Genomic DNA, 18,067 nt, shown 5'->3' on the forward strand with positions numbered 1-18,067 from the left:
TCAGAGCCTGGAGCCTGCTTTGGGTTCTGTGTCTCCCTCTCTGCTCTTCCCTCACTCATGCTCTGTCTCTCTCTGTCTCAAAAATAAATGAACTTTGAAAAAAAATTTTAAATAAATAAATTTTTTAAATGAAAACAATTTTTTTGAAAAGTAGTTCACCCATTTACATGAGGTAAAGTACAAAAATACATTCATGAGAAATGTATACATAATATAGATCCAGTTATCCAAAGGAAATACAGACAGGATGGTAGTCAAAACTCAACTCTGAATTTTGGTAAATTGTTTACATAAAAGGCATAGTGGAATTTTTGCATTAAACATACCTTCCTTCTTTTCATCTTTTTTAGCTGTTGCTGAAATAAGATAAATAAAATCATGTTAAGACATATTAAATGATCATTCTTCAGAATACTCCTGGGAATATGAGAAAGCATTCCATGTATTTATAAATTGAGTGGATATCTATGCACAAATTAATCCATCGAAATCTGCAATAAGAGAATAACCTGAAAATATTATTTCATATGAGTGTTTTTTAGTAACTCAGATATAAGCATAAAACCATAAAAAGAATTAAAAAGTATGTCATAACATAGACAAGAAGTCAAATTAATAAGTACAGTATATGTTTAGTATAAGTTCATCTTAGGTTTGAAATTGTTGTATCTGAGAAAACCACAAACACTTCTAGAAGAATATGAATAGATCTATGCCCAAAATGAAAGTAATATTTAATAAATTATCTCTGCCTAACTACTAAGAAATTGTATACCAGTTTATTATACACATTTGCAGTAGTTGTGTTTAAAAGGTACCATTTCAGCAAGTCCCACCCTCCTTTCAGCAAATGTATGCCACCTTTACACAGAGAAAAGGCATAGCACATTTTAATCATCTTTGAATTCTGACTTCCTCTGTGGTGGATTTCATCTAATCCTGGATCATGAATCTAAATCTGGATCTAGGTTGTAACATGTGTTTGCCACCAAAAACACGTAGGGTTAGCTGGGGATTGCTCCAAATAGGATGACTCCTGGTTTTGTGTAAAGTTCATTCAGGAGCCAAACCCACTCAAAGAAGCCTTAGGTCACACAAGTTGAATCAGAGATTGTGCACATCTCCTTAAAGTAATCCTGCCTGAGTGAATTAGAATTTGGGGGACTGGTGCACCTGGGTGGCTCAGTGGTTTCAATTCATCGTTCGGTGAGATTGAGCCCCAAGTGGGCTCCATGCTGACAGTGCAGAGCCTGCTTGAGATTTTCGCTCTCCCTCTTTTTGCCCCCTCCACTCTCTCTCAAAATAAACAAAAAAACTAAAAAAAAAAAAGAATTTGGGGGACCACTTAGAACCAACATGTAAGACTACTTTGGGTGTTTAGTCTGGGCTACGATTACTAAAGCGTCTTCTCACTGGGGTTTCACAGTAGCCTTTTGAGGAAAGCAGCCCAAAGGAAGAAACCTACATTACAGACAATAAATGGTTTGCACAGGCTCATACAGAAAACAACAAACAGGGGCGCCTGTGTGGCTCAGTTGGTTAAATGGCCGACTTCAGCTCAGGTCATGATCTCACAGTTCATGAGTTCAAGCCCTGCATTGATCTCTGTGCTGACAGCTCAGAGCCTGGAGCCTGCTTCTGTTTCTGTGTCTCCCTCTCTCTCTGCCCCTCCCCCATTCACGCTCTGTCTCTCTCTCTCTGCCTTTCAGAAATGAATAAATGTTAAAAAATATTTAAAAAAAAAAAGAAAACAACTAACAGAGTTAGGTCTAAAAGTCAGGAACAAAAGACTGAAAGGGAATATCTTTAAATTCATTAATTTAATTTATTATAGGTTATTTTGTTTTCTATTTTCTAAATGTCATTAAGCATTGTTACTTTTGTAGTAAAAAATTATTTTACAACCTAAATAATTCTACCTTATAACATTTGTTCCATTTAAGAGGATTTTAACTGTAAGATACAAAATGTATAAAGGATCTACATTTATAATATTTTTTAAGTTAAAGCATCTGTCTATTTCAATGACATAATGAGGATAGTAATGAAGACAACTAAAAAGAATTAGAAGATATGAGCAACACCTGATAGATTTCAAAGCCATGAGGCATAATTTCAGCAAACCCTATAGGTTTGACTCAGTAGGTTTATTTGTTGTTAGTGCTTTACAAGTATGAATCTCCTCCAAGAAGCTTTATAATTTTCAAAATCATCCAATAAGTAAACATTTTGATTCTGGAATTCACTAATTTTTGTATTTTGCCTGGAATTTGTATAGTAAAGAAAAACAGTGAAATGGATTTGTCCTTTAATTTACTGCGAGAGACATATTTTATTTTGTTTTTCTCCTATATAATTATCTTGACACTATTTCCCAATATTTGAGTCTCTAGTAAGTGGGATCAAAGGATTTAGGTAGAGAGCTCTTTCAACAAAAGCAAAATAACACAAATTCACAAATCAAAAAATTGCTGTCCAGGGGTGCCTGGGTGGGTCAGTCAGTCAAGTGTCTGATTCTTGGTTTCAGCTCAGGTCACAATCTCACAGTTCATGGGTTTGGGCCCCACATTGGACTCTGCACTGACAGTGCAGAGCCTACATGCGATTCTCTTTCTCCCTCTCTCTGTCCCTCCCCTACTTTCTCTCTCTCTCTCTCAAAATAAATAAATTTTTTAAAAAATTTTAAAAATTGCTGTCCAGGGGCAGCTGGGTGGCTCAGTTGATTAAATGCTTAACTCTTGATTTCAGCTCAGGTTAGGATCTTGTGATTCATGAAATCAAGCCCCGCATCGTGCTCCATGCTGATGGGGTGGAGCCTCCTTGGGAGTCTCTGTCTCTCTCTGTCTTTCTGTCCCTCCTCAGCTCATGCTCTCTCTCTCTCTCAAAAAAAAAAAAAAAAAATATATATATATATATATATATGAATAAAAAATAAATTAAAACCATAAAAGCAGGGGCACCTGGGCGGCTCAGTTGGTTAAGTGTCTGACTCCTGGTTTTGGCTCAGGTCATGATCTCACAGTTTGTGGATTCAAGCCACAGGTCAGGCTTCATGCTGATGGCATGCAGCCAGCTTGGGATATTCTCTCTCCCTCTTTTTCTGCCCCTCCCTAGCGCACTCTCTCTCTTTCTCTCAAAATAAATAAACTTTAAAGAAAAAAATGCTGCCCAGAGAGTCCTGGGAGATGCCCTGGCAAGAGAGTGGCCCTAAACTTCACCAGTTTGGCAATAAACACACTCGTTGAGGACAACCAATGCCAGAAAAAGGACTGAGAACATGAATGCATTTTGAAAACCCGTTATCTCTTTTGAATTCTACAGAGAAGAAAAGCCCTCCAAAAATAGGCAAAATCTTTTGCAGTTTTTTTTTATTTCTAAAATAATCTAAGAAGAACAACGCATTCATATGCAAGTGTAGGCATGTGGGTATGTGTATAAGTGTTCCTCTTTCCTACTTTCATATTCTTCAATAGTTTTGGTTTCAAACTCTACAGTAACAAGAGTTGAATGAAAAAGTTTGGCCTATTCCTTCATAGTTGACGCTGGCTTTGCTTCTTGCCCTGTGTTCCTTAAAATGAGTGGCTTTTATTCACAGCCATCTGGAAAGCCATGTGGTCTGTCAAGCTGGATTCCACTCCAGAAGTTAATTCAAACCAGGCTTTAGGGATCCAGCTGCTTCCAGAACGGTTTTCTAACTTTTGTTCCATGTGTCCCACTGCAGACTCTCATTCAACTTGCCTAATTCTATTTCACTGGATTATGTGGCTCGATGACCCTGAATCTGCTGAGTAGACATGATTCTTCATTATTGGACTCTTTGTTTTCATATTCCAATGAGACTGCAATGGTTAACATTTTAGTTGTCTTGTTCTCTTTCTATTTTCTATCTATAATATATCAAAGACTTTTAATGTTTGCTTTAGAAATCCAAAGGGGAAAAAAAAGCCACTGGAAATACGCTAACACAGATGAATGTATGATGCATATAGACTCATCTTTTAAGGTGATTTCTGTTGTAACTTCTGTCCTTCCTTGAGCATTTCATTGTCAGCAGGTGTCTGCCCAACCATTGCATCTGCCTAATTTTAAAAAAATTCCTTATTTTTCTTGTCACTTTTCCATTTTAGTCTAATTCCATTTTTTCAACACAATTTATTATGTAATGTCTATGAATCAGATTGATCTCCCACCTAGTTCTTACGGGCTATACAGAAAATTCACTGCGTGGATGACCCTCCATCTGCTCAGCATAAATCCACCGAAAAATGAATCCTCATCTTCTCCCTTAAGTTAGTTCCTTTCCCCGGGATTTATTTTTAAAAATTTTTTAATGATCATTCATTTTTGAGAGAGAGAAAGAGAGAGAGAGAGAGAGAGAGAGAGAGAGAGAACACGAGTGGGTGAGGGGCCCAGAGACAGGGAGACACAAAATTTCAAGCAGGCTCCATGCTCTAAGATGTCAGCACAGAGCCCGACCTGGGGCTTGGACACACCAACTGTGAGATCATGACTTGAGCAGAAGTCAGACTCCTAACCAACTGAGCCACCCAGGTGCCCTCCCTGGGACTTATTTTTGACAATTAAATCATCCTATTCACCCAGCCTTAAAAGCTCAGTACTGTTTTAATCTTCTCTTGTTTCATTGTGTATCTTCTATCAATTAGCGTTTTTTTAAATATCCAACTTAGTTGCAGCTTTCCGAGGTCACTGACACCATCATAGTTGAGGTTGTCTCATAACTTGATAATGACAATAACCTTTCACAATTATCACTAACTCTTTATTTAAAGCCATCTACACTAGCAATGCTTTTCTACTGCCAGTTTATTCTTTAGTCATTCTCCAAGCCCACATGAAGTCATCCTCTCCTCATCCATTAAGAATCCCTCAACCCAACTTACTAAAAATCACTTTGTCTTAACTAATATGACATTTATTATCTCTACAAGTCAATTCAGCATTACATGATATTCTATTTATGTTATTATTTCAATTTCTTGTATCTCCAACTTATAATCTATAGTATAGAGTCATTTTTTTCATATTCTTCTCAGTGTCTCAAAACTTTCTTAAATTCTTTAAATATACTTCCAAAAAATGTGTGATAAATATTAATAATAGAGCAAAATATTTACATATTTACACACAGCTTATATAAAACTAGATATTAAATATTCCCTTTGTTAAAAAAGTTTAAAAAGTAAATAAATGAAGAGATATATTCTAGTCTTTTACCACAATATAAGCATCATTATCAATTTTGTCACTTTATACTTCAAAAATATCAGGGCGCCTGGGTGGCTCAGTCAGTTAAGCGTCCGACTTTGGCTCAGGTCATGATCTCACGGTTTGTGTGTCTGAGCCCTGCATCAGGCCCTGTGCTGACAGCTCGGAGCCTGGAGCCTGCTTCAGATTCTGTATCTCTCCCTCTCTCTGTCCTTCCCTACTCACTCTCTTGTTTTCGCTCTCTGTCTCTCAAAAATAAATAAACATTAAAAAAAAGATATTGTTTACTTCAAAAATATCAGCCTCTGCTACAGCAATACTGCCAATTGTGCTTAAGCTCTGTCTTCTAATAAAGTATATGCAACTATTAATTATTTCTATGCATGATTAATAATATGACTATGGTATTATAAAACCTAAGAAAGATCTATGGAAGATGTGCACAACACAAGTGACATTTATTCCTGCTTGAAGTGTCCCTCTTTTGATGTGTCATTGCCATTCTAGTGAACAGTGCTTTGTGCACTATGTTTAATCAACACACTTATCTAATTTCTTAAAAGAACGGCTCTAACGAGACTTTGAAACTCCACGGTATTAAAGACTCAACAGTAAGTCTTTTATTCCAAAAGAATAATTTCTGAGGCTTCCTTGTCCAGCATAGTTGGAATGCAAAAACGAAGAGCCCAAGGTCTGAAGCTCAAATTTGAAGCAAGTTTCCAGATATCTCTGCAATTTCCTCCCCTTGAATTCCTCTAATATGAGACTAAAGCAGCATTAAACTCTTGCCTCAAGTGGCAGTTCCACACCACGAAGTCCTCAGAAGCTTCAATCAAAGCAGAAGTGTCCCAGGGCAAGTGTTTTTTTGTTTGTTTGGTTGGTTTTGCTTTTTTTTTTGTTTTGTTGCTGTTGTTGTTTTGTTTTTAATGATAACATCTATATATTAACCATGATACTTGAGGACCTGACTCCGAGTTGCATTTTCATGAATAAAAACCAAAAGTGATAATATTTGTCCTGCTTTTCTTTTTTTTTTTTTTTTTTAATTTTTTTTTTCAACGTTTTTTATTTATTTTTGGGACAGAGAGAGACAGAGCATGAACGGGGGAGGGGTAGAGAGAGAGGGAGACACAGAATCGGAAACAGGCTCCAGGCTCCGAGCCATCAGCCCGGAGCCTGACGCGGGGCTCGAACTCACGGACCGCGAGATTGTGACCTGGCTGAAGTCGGACGCTTAACCGACTGCACCACCCAGGCGCCCCTGTCCTGCTTTTCTGCCTCCCGTAATATTTGTTATACTCTCTATTAAAATTCTCCTAAAGAAGATTCTGTTTTCTTAAACAAAAAAATGATCAAATGATGATCAAATGAAAATTAAAAATTAGTATTATAGCTCCCAGCCCTCTTAGTATACATTACTTATAAATAACATCATTGGGTCAGTGGAATGGAATGCAGCCAACCCATGTAACCAGTATTTACCAGGATGATTCTGCACATAGTTGGGTCCAGGATTAAATGCAACCATGTTATATGTCATATGCTGAGGAGTCTGCTACAAAGGCCTTCTTCCCAGAAACGAATGTAATACCACCTAAATGCATATCCTTTATTGCTTGATATTGTATAATGTAGTGGGCAAGAAAGCAAAGATTTTCTCTATTGGAGTGGAGTGGTGGGATGGGTTAACAAGGTGATGGGGATTAAGGACTACACTTGTCATGATGAGCTCTGGGTGATGTATGGAACTGTTGAATCACTGTATTGTACACCAGAAACTAATATAACACTGGATGTCAACTAACAAATTAAAATAAAAACTTAAAAAGTAAAAAAATATTCTCTATTAAACATTTTACCCTTTTCCCCCCTTAAATTCTGCAAAGTTTTCATAGATGACAAAAGGCAGAATACTTGTGTCCTTCCCTTATATCAGATTATTCCTCATGGTTTAAGAATAATGGTCACATAATTCATATTCCAGTCTGTTGACTTGGAGTTACAAGATTTAGAATAGCTTTCTCAAAGGATGTGATTTTGGATGATGGTTAAAAAATAACTTTATAGAAAAATTGTTTAAAAGAAGTATCTTTCCCAAACTGATGCTTTAAAGAATCAGTATGTTTTTAAAGATCTCTTAAAGGAAACCACTTCTGATGACTCCAAAATATTTGTTAAGTGATGGAACTGATTTTCTCACATGGCTCCTAAAAACTAGGGAGATTACTTTGCAGTCATATCCAGAACCCAATTTCTGCAATCTTGATATAGATGAAATAATATTAACTTAATAACATTCTGACTAAGTTTTCTAATTTGACATGTTACACAAAGGAAACATTGGAATAATTATATTTATTTGTAAATCTCTACCAATCTTTCTATCATCTATCAGTATATGGCTTATTTTTAGAAACATAACTAAAAGCTCCATGACTGAAACTTGGAGTCAACATACTAACTCTTGGGTCCTTTATGGTTCCTCCAAGTACTAAAAATAAAATACTTGAAATGTGTATTTTAATGCAACAATATTTTCTGTAATAACCCAGCAGATGGTGCTATTCTGCAATAAACAGCTTTTGCTTTGTTCAAAGTGCTATGTACTTTCTAAAAAGAAAGAAATAGAATGTTTGAAGTGTTTTATTGCTTACCTTGTGCTGCAACTTTTGTAGTCCCTTGTTTGGTTTCAGGAGCTTTCCCTGGCTCTTATAAAGAAAAAGATAAATAAATTACCATGGCGATCTATTTCCAAAAGATATTTAACCCCCCAAAAGGGGGAGAGTAGAAAATCAAAAACAGACATAAAAAACATTGCCCTTGGCACTCGGAATTTTTGTTATGAAATGAATACAATTGTTAGAGGGATCATTAAGAATTAAGCTTATTGAGACCAAAAAAAAAAAAAGTTTCCCAAAACTGCCTTATTGTTGTCTGGTCATGGCACACTTTGCATTTGTTTGCCACCTGAATCTGAAAATCTCAGAATTCTTTGTAAACTATTCCTGTATTATCAGTGCTTTGAAATGGGCGGAACAGGTAGACATAAAGTGTTTCATAGAAGTTCACTGAGTGACTAATATGTGGATAAAGTCCAGAACTCCCAATATGCACTACCAGTCTGACTCAAGATGCCATTCCCTGTATCGCTGGCATGCCCGTCACGACTCCACTATTCATGAGATCCCGGGTGACAGTATGCATTGTGACGGAATAAGAAAACTTCATTCTGAATCTTTCTTCTTTCTTGTCTTAGGTTTCTGATTTTTTCAGAATTTTCTCTTTAAAGAAACAGGATACAAAAACACATGTGATAACTACTTAATTATTTAATTAGCATGAAAAGTAAAGGGGAAATAAAGATTATAAATAGAAATGCTTATTTCCCATTTTACTCAATAATGATTTCATAATTATCTTCTGTAAGTTTTTGATAATTAAATTATCATTTAATAATATGGGAATGAAGATTTGGTCATTTGTTATAGATGTTGACCTTTATTCATTCATTCATCATGTGTTTATTTAGGACCTATTATGTGTATACATTAAGCAATGTGTAAATGTGGTAGCTAATACATATATATATATACATATATATACATATATATTCCATCTTTCATTGAATCATCAACTGTTGATTACAGCTTATTTAATATTACACTGTTAGAGTTATAAGATGTGTCAGAATAACTTGCAAAGAATCAAAGTTTCCATGTTTTTCTGGGCAAACAAAAGAGGTTTAATTTCTAACTTATGCTTCACCTCTTGTTGGTGGGTTAATTATTCATTTATATCATAATTTTCAGGATTATGAAAATGCCAATTTTTATTCTGCATTTTATAAAAGAAATCTTATTTGACTCACATATAATTTTTATTATTACCCTATTTATCATTCTGAGAAAATATCTTTTGCCAAATTAAATTGATTTGATTTTACCTATAATCTCATTATTATTAATTGTCATTTTTTTTTCTTAAGGAAAAATCCATGCCAGCTTCATGCTAGTGCTATTTTTGTCACACCTAGGATAAATCACCTCAATACTTAGCCAAGATTTATATACAGATATTAAATTTTTAAGTATTCCTCTAACCTTACCTAACCTTCCTCTAACCTAAGTGACTAGCTTTTAGTAGCCACTTAATAAATATTGGTAAATGAAAAAATAGATGAAAGGATGAAAGAATAGGTCCAAAAGATCATCAGAAGTACCCTAGCCTGCTATGGTGTTTCCTTCTTTAAAGATCTTAACATAGCAGAGAATTGTAAGGTAGTTCCTAATTTTTAAAAAGAAGACTTAAAAATTGTGGTCAGTATAGTACCTTAGAATTTTAACAGCTGATTTTCCTATCTTCTCTTTTTCCTTTATGTTCTCTCAGATCACTGCTCCTAAAAGATCCCTCCACACCTAAGATTCTATTGGAATACTCCATACACCCAACTGTGAATTATGGGAAACTTTTCTTAGGGTTCTATTACTTCTCCTGTTGATCATTCGTTACTCTGTCATCTGCTTTCTCCCTCAGTGGGCAGGGATCAGATCATGCCCCTGACCATTCAGCATTTTCCCTTTGAGTATCCTGACAGGTGACAGACTCTCAAGAGTCACATCTCCACTAACCTTACCAGGTATCTGACTGTGTGCACATTGAGTGAGCATGTTTTAAGGGCTCATATCCTATGGGCTCTTCTTTCTGTTCCCTCTTCCCCACTCCCTAAAAATCCACCAATCTGCTAATGCACAGTGATGCATTAAAGATTCTGTTCCCAGGGATGCTTAGGTGGCTCAGTAGGTTGAACATCTAACTCTTGATTTTGGCTCAGGTCATGATCCCAGGGGCATGAGATCAAGCTAAAGGTGGAGCCTGCTTGAGATTCAGTCCGATTCCCCCCAAATCCTCCCTACTTCTTCCCACCCCTCACACACACTCTCTCTTTTTCTAAAATACAATTTAAAAAAAATTAAAAAATGATACTGTTCACAGATAAAAGGTGTTATTTTAAAGGGGTCATTCTACAGACAATGTCCACCCACAAAGGAATAACTTTAATGGAGCTGATTCTCAAGTCTGTGGCAGTAAAATATTATTTATCACTCCTAATTCCATTTACTCTTTCTCTGATCTCAAGCTTTTACGTCAGTTTATATTGATTCACAACTATTATATTAACTACATCCTAGTAGAAATTAAAAGTTTAAAACTAAATGCTTTCCAACAAGTCTGCCAACTTGCATCTACCCGACATCAGCCTCAAATCTATTGAGGACATATGCACAGGTGATCGGATTTGATATCTGCTTGTGTACAGCATTTCAGTTTTCAAAACCACAAGTCTTTAAGGAAGCAGTCAACTCTGAGACAATAAATGCACAGCATTAAACCCACACCAAAAATCGCATAAGACTGAAAACACATCAAATCCATAAAATCTTTATTATAAATAATATTTCTGGATTTTATCACTGCCATCTGCAAAAGGAACTTTTTATTTGGAAAAATTTCAAATATATATAAAACTAAAGAAGAAAGTATAATGAGCTCCATGTTCTTAGCACCCATTTAATAATTATCAAGTGATGGCCAGTCTTATTTTCTCTGTATCACTCACTATCTCCTCTACATGGGTCCCAAATGAAAATTTTATTATAGCAAATGATTTCATCATTCTATAGCTTTTATTTGATAATTTTTATAGTTATGTGTTTTAAATAAAATACGATGATTTAAATTAAAACATCAGATGATAGGAAAATTAATGAAAACTTATAATAATTCTGAAATTGATAAGGAGACAGGATAGACCCAGATTAATGTGCCAGTATAATTTACTTGGAATGTTTTAGCAGAAAATCATCAGAGAAGTTAGTGAGTTAGTATTTTTAGGTTCCTGAAACATGTGTTTATATAAACAAATTGTCATGAATCAGATAAGACACATGGAACAGTCCAATTTACAAAATTGAAAAAAAATATTATGATTCTGCAAATATTTTGTTAAGGAATCAATTTTCACACACAAGTTTAAATATTACTTTAATATCATGAACTCTTCATCGAACTCTTCGTCTATAGGACTTTGTTTATACTGACTTCTTTTATTGTTTTCTTTCTTTTTTAAATGTTTACTTTTTTTTGAGAGAGAGAGGGAGAGAGAGACAGAGCACAAGGTGGGGAGGGGTAGAGAGAGAGGGAGACAAAGAATCTGAAGCAGGTTCCAGGCTCTGAGTTGTCAGCACAGAGCCAGACACGGGGTTGAAACAAGTGAAACGCGAGATCACAACCTGAGTCAAAGTCAGACTCTTAACCAACTGAGCCACCCAGGCACCCCTATACTGATTTCTTTTAATATGAAGTATAAATTCATTGAGTTTTGAAATGTAGGTTTCACATAACTTTATTTTTAAATAATCTCTACACCCAATGTAATGATCTCGAACTCACAACCCTGAGATCAAGAGCTACATGCTCTACCAGCTGAGCCAGCCAGATGTCCCTTTGCATAACTTTAACGGCAAATGGACTGCTATACTGAGTTTAGTACTGGTCTTTGACTAATGGACATAGACGAAGAATAATAGTATTGTAGTGATCATACTTACATTTTAAATATTTTCTAAGCAATCCCCCAGTCCCCCTCCAAAATAAATCATTAACTTTATAATGTTTTTATTCTTTTAAGTAACTTGGGAGTGATCACTTTCTTTTTCAAAAATAACAATCAGTAATCCCTATATAACATTTAAATACCTTCACTTCAACAAATAACAGCAAAATACAAAAGGAGTGGGAGGAAAGAGGGAGGAGTAATCTGGCAAAGGCAGGAGAATAAGTAGCAACAGGTGGTAGAGTAGTTAATGGCTTCTGATGATTTAGTCTTCATCTTGGTCATTTCTAAATAACCAGCCCACTGGATTCTGCAGTACAGATCTCTATTTCAGTGTGTGATAATATTTTAATTATTTACTTACAAAACTGTAGCTTCCTACTAATCTATAGACTCCCTCTGATTATTGACTAGTTATGTAACCAACTTCATAACTCTAGCATCTAGCAAAATACTGGGAAAAACTGTCCTTCATAAATATGTAAAGAATTGATTGCATAAAAAATCTAATTGACTAGTTTTAAATGAGACATTTAACTTAGGAATCTGGGGGTGCCTGGGTGGCTCAGTCGCTTAAGTATCCATCTGGCTTTTGATTTCAGCTCAGGTCATGATCTCACTGTTCCTGGGATCAAGCCCCATGCAGAGCCTGCTTGGGATTCTCTCTCTCTCTCTCTCTCTCTCTCTCTCTCTGGCCCTCTGTGCTCTCTCTCTCTCTCTCTCTTCTCTCTCTCTCATTCTCTCTCTCTCAAAATAAAACCAAAACAAAACAGGAATCTGTTTCAGTTTTAAGATGATAAAAACTAATTCAACCTTTTTTGCTCTTTGATCATTTATCATGCTATATGCAGAAAATGTTTTAATTCTAAATTTCAGAACTTAATTTTCACTATATAATAATATGATCCTGTGGTAGCGCTCCTCCATAAGTAATGTGGTGAAAACCTTAAGGCAAGGGAAGGGAACCTGGTTATGTGCCCCTGGGTAACAGTCCTCAAGACTCTGTAACATAGATGGCCCATTCAGGCTGTGTGTTACCATATATGGGCGACAAAGGAGCAAAAATTGTACAAAGGCCACACACCGCTGTGCTGGGGGCTCAGTTTTTCAGGTAGGAACCCACTGAGTGAGTCCTGCTACAATCCTGGCAGCAATTTGGAATTTTTTAGAATTTCACTATTTGAAACAAATCAACAACAATTTGCATGGGTTTGGAAATTTAGGAATTCTGTTTAAAGGCATGACATGAACCAAACATTTCTTTAAGCCTTAAATTATGAATCAATTTTCTTTCATTAATTTTCAAAAAAAGATACAGAAACATATTTTCAAGGCCATGTCTTGCTAATTTTAGTACTGCAGGATATTTACATTGCTATTAGGTGAGAAAACTAAACAGAAAAGTTGAATAAGTTTTCTATAAACCAGGAAAGAAAGAAATATTTACTGGTTCAGCAGCCAGACTTTGAGCCAGCAATATGAGCCCTCTTTGATTCCTCAAAAAGCTTGCATCCTCTTTTGAAAAAGATTCTAGACACTGATGAGAAATCATCCTTCAATCTAATGAACTGCTAAATTAAGCCCTAAATTTTGTTTTCTATTCTTATAAAATATAATATTTTTAGATGTAGATATTCCTGAAATAGAGAAAGGTTAACATTTAAACTAAAAGTTACTCTATGTTTAAAAGCTCTTAAAATGAGCCTCTTGTACTTCATAGCTCTAGGGAAGCATATTTCAGAGGCATTGCTTCATCTGAGTATGACAATTACCCTATTGAGATGAGATTAATCATGAAGCAGCCTTCGGCCATCCTGTCTGACCAAGGGGACAGAAGCCTGAAAGGAGGGCCTATTTGCTGCCAGATATGCAAATTGCAAAAGGTGCACAATGCAGAAACATGAATAATTTATCAAAATAATCTGTTACTGCTAGAGGTTAAAAATCTAAATAAACTGGCAGCATCATTTACAATAGGTAGCATAATTTAGCTTTTCTTTTTCCCCCAGGAAATTTTTATTTCATCAAGCAATATATTTTGTTTTAGACTCAAAGTGGCCTTTAACTTAATACCTTAGCATTATAGAGTTTAATTCAGAAAAAAAAAAGGTTATTCAATGTCTGATAAAATATTCCCTTGATTTTTTCTTAATCTTTAAGAAAACATATCTTTTCCATCAAAACCATTCTAAGTATTTCTTAACTTGAAAAGAAAGAGCTTTGATGTTTTAATTAAATTTAAGTCAGCTTCTACCTATAGTTTCTACACATGGAATCAGCTTTTCCTTATATTATTTGGACAGAATTAAGTACAGGAAAAAATCTTGAAATTCAGTCAGAGTATTTACCATTGGAGTAATGTACATTCCCCTCTCATGGCATCATCTGGCTGTCTGGATAGAATGTGGTAAAGATGAAAGAATTCTTAAGCATTAACAATTCAGAATTTCAAGTTGAAGCCCAAGGTATTAATTTATTTAAATGACTAAAAGAAGGAAAATTTTTAGAATGAAAATAAAAGTTATTAATGAGACACAGATCATTTAGCCTTCTGTTCTATTATATATACAAATATATATACATATATATGTATATATAATAGAATATATTCTATATATGTAGAATCATATATATATATATATACACAAATATATATGAAGTTACATTCTTGGAAATGCCAAATAGAGAGATACCTGTCTTAGAGGAGTCCTAAATAGATCTGCCAAAAGCAAAGATAGCCCCAGCTGATCACTCCTGGTCCCTTTCTACCTTCTACACCACCTTTCTAATTTCAATAACTGTGAACACAGATAAGAGTATTTGAAAATTTTTCCCATATTATGTTTTATATAGGCATTTAATTATGCTTATAACATGATATTATGTTTTGATAGCAATTTTTTTATTATTTATTTCTTTTTATTATTGAGGTTTACATTGGTAGTCCTCCCTTATCATAAAATAATTATTCCCTTTGGTAAAATTTTAAAAGCAAGCATTCTGACCACCAAACTGGATTGATTCTCTTAGGAGAAGCCTACCCTTCCTAACACACTTAGGACTCAAGTAGATATTTAATGTTTTCATTGAAATAAATGTTATAGTTTTAGAAAATTATTGCTTTCCTGATAGAAATTATTTAAATTTTTAAAAAAATGTTTATGTATTTTTGAGGCAGAGAGAGACAGAGCATGAGCAGGGGAGGGGCAGAGAAAGAGCAAGACACAGAATCCAAGCAGGCTCCAGGCTCTGAGCTGTCAGCACAGAGCCGGACGCAGGGCTCCAACCCACAAACCACGAGATCATAAGCTGAAGTCCGACGCTTAACCGACTGAGCCACCCAGGTGTCCCTCCCGATAGAAATTATTTATTTGTTTAGTAAGGATTACTTTAGATTCTTCATGAAAAATATTACAAAATATTTTTTAAGAAGTCAGTTTATTTGAGAATATAAGGTACTTCAATACACACATACACACACACACACACACACACACACACACAAACACAATGAAAACAATTTCTAACTGTTCAGCCACATTTTCCAGTTAAAATTTCAATCTTAAAAATTAAGTGAGGTACTGGTAAATCCTCTAGCTCATAACACACACATAGAATGGGGGAGTGGTTTCCTCATTAAATGATACCATATACCAGAACCATCTAATTCAGCCCCTAAAATAGTACCAGTCCCTATTGTTCTAACATTAGTAAACAGTGTCTGTGAATATTACCATTCTGTTTTTCACTTTTCTAGAAAACAAGAAACACACACCCTTTTTGTCTAATTACCCAATTTGGAAATGTTATGTAAACAAACAATTGTAAGTGCAAATGTAACTGTACAAAAAAATAAAATAATAAGCATAGTGAAGGAAAAACGGAGAATGAAGACTGCTTTATTCTTATTTGTGTCATCAATCTCTAACAGAGTGCTTGGCACTGAGAAGGCATTCAGTAAATGTTTTTGCATGAATAAATGAATAATGATAAGGAGACAAGGTGTTTGAAAAATCATTGTTATATACCTGAAAATTGTAAACCAAATGGATAGCAATTATCTTCATAAAATTGCTCAGACTCATTGAGTCTTTTTTTTCTGTACAGCACTGTAGATGTCAAAATCTGAAGATGTTATTCAAAGAAAATCTAAGTTTTTTGTAAAAATAGCAAGGTTTAGAAAATGTAGATTTATTACCCTGATAAGTTAGAAAGATTTCCCAAAAGAAGGAGTCCTTAATAAAGTGTCCTAAATAAAGCAATCTGAGGAAGAATTCAGAGGTATATTTTTAAGCAAACACTTTCTGCTAAATTTTGTTCCTGGGTTGAACAGAGTTTAGGGAATGAACTACACCCAATGATATTAAATGTGAAAAAATTTCTCCAAATAATCACTGAGGTCCATCACTCATTCTTTATGCAATATTTGTTGTTTGTGTGTTTACTATGAACAAGGCACCATAGCATCTAAATATAAGAACTAGTTTCACCCATTAGGAGCACTATATGAAAAATGCTAAGTAAATAGTATAGTATTCTGAGTCTTAGTATTGGCAATTTTTAAGGAGGCAGAAGATAGATAAGTCTTGAAGGAGAATGTAGAGCCACAAGCGGGGTGAGGGAAGGAAAGGTGCAAAGTGAGATTATTGATCAATCTCGCTGGGGCAGAAGAATATTGTTGGTGTTAGTGAGAAGTGAAAATAAAAATTTTTAAATTGTTTGAAACTAAATTATGGTCAAAATAATTCACTTGAAATCTCAGTAATCAAAATGTGCTTTTTTTCTTAGAACATTAAGAGCCATTGCATTTTTGATAAAGGGAATTGCACAGCAATGTTTTAAAGAGATGATTGTTAGGAGAAAGGGTATAACCTGGTAGAAGCCAGGTAAACTGAATACTCTATTTTTAAGATGACGATGTCTAGACTGTGCAAGTGTTTGTGGAAACAGAAAGAAAACCGTTAGTTAGACATTTAAAAGAAGATATTAAGTATTTTTATATTTGTTTGACACATACAGAAGAGGAAAATGAAGGCTGTTTACTCAAGTATGACAAGTTTGGGGCCTGATAAACAGAATTGTTTTTAACATAATTTAATTAAAGTTTACAATGAATGTTGAATTTGAGACAATGTTGGAACTTCAAGTGAAAATACTGAGTGGTCATTGGGAGGAAAATATGGCCCCTGAAGAGATAAGAAATTCTAAAGTCATATGGAATATGGAGTTGTGAATTAAAATTACAAGAATGAAATTTACAGTTTTTTCCAAGGGTTAAACACAAAGCCTCAAGTTGCCTTTCCATTGAGAACAATATTGGCCAGTAAGGTATCAACAAGATTTCAAAAAGGTCAAAGAAAGAGGATGTTGGAAAAAGGAGGAAATAAACCTTAGAATTAAGAAAAAAGAGAGAGAGAATTTGTTTTGTTATCTAGATAGATAGTCCCTGGCAACATTTGTGAATATGAATCTGGATGCAGATAGAAGAAAGCCTTATTTTGGGGGCTGGTCTCAGCCAATCAACAACCAATGTGTGGCTAGACTGACCTTTGTGGTTCTTATTATGATTGCAAGTTGCCTTTAGCAAGAACCATCAGGGAACTTTGAAAACAAAAGTTCTGGAAATCACACACCATATCTGGGGCCACACAGTGAGGTCACAGGGGAGAGGAGAGAATGAGAGAGAGAGAGGGAGGGAGAGAGCGAGCAGGCCTGGGGTTTTTGCTTTTATTGTGTCAACATGGATGGACCTGGAGGAAATTATACTAGGTTAAAGAAGTCAGACAGAGAAAGACAAATACGGCATGATATCATTTATATGTGGAATCAATAAAACAAAATAAATGAAAAAAATTATTAGATACTGAGAATGGAATGGTGGTTGCTAGATGCGAAGGGCAATTAAAGGATGGGGCAACAGGTGAAGGGGCTCAAGAGGTATAAACATTGAACTACAAAATAAGTTATGGGGATGTAATGAACAGCAGGGTGATTATAGTCAATAATATTGCATTACACACTTGAAGGTTGCAAAGAAAGTAAATCCCAAAAGTACCCATCACAAGGAAAAAAAAAACCCTGTAATTTGGTATGGTGATGGCTGGTAACTAGACTTACTGTGATGATCATTTTGCACTGTATATAAATACCAAATCATTATGTTGTATACCTGAAACATAATGTATGTCAATTATATCTCAATAAAAAATCCATTAATCATAGAGTTAA

The 18,067-nt window shown here is 34.9% G+C and overlaps 1 protein-coding gene across 1 annotated transcript in view; it reads right to left on the minus strand.

Annotated features, from left to right (window-relative positions):
- The window catches only part of TRDN (triadin), a 275,510-nt gene that overhangs the window by 34,502 nt on the left and 222,941 nt on the right, over positions 1–18,067 (minus strand). The window contains exons 14-15 of the mRNA XM_049652957.1: positions 7,881–7,934; positions 327–356 (exon numbers count right to left, since the gene is read on the minus strand). Coding sequence (XP_049508914.1) covers positions 327–356; positions 7,881–7,934 — 84 coding nt within the window. The remainder of the gene's footprint in view (positions 1–326; positions 357–7,880; positions 7,935–18,067) is intronic.

Source organism: Panthera uncia (genome assembly GCF_023721935.1).
Source record: "Panthera uncia isolate 11264 chromosome B2 unlocalized genomic scaffold, Puncia_PCG_1.0 HiC_scaffold_24, whole genome shotgun sequence".
NCBI classification, from domain to species: domain Eukaryota; kingdom Metazoa; phylum Chordata; class Mammalia; order Carnivora; family Felidae; genus Panthera; species Panthera uncia.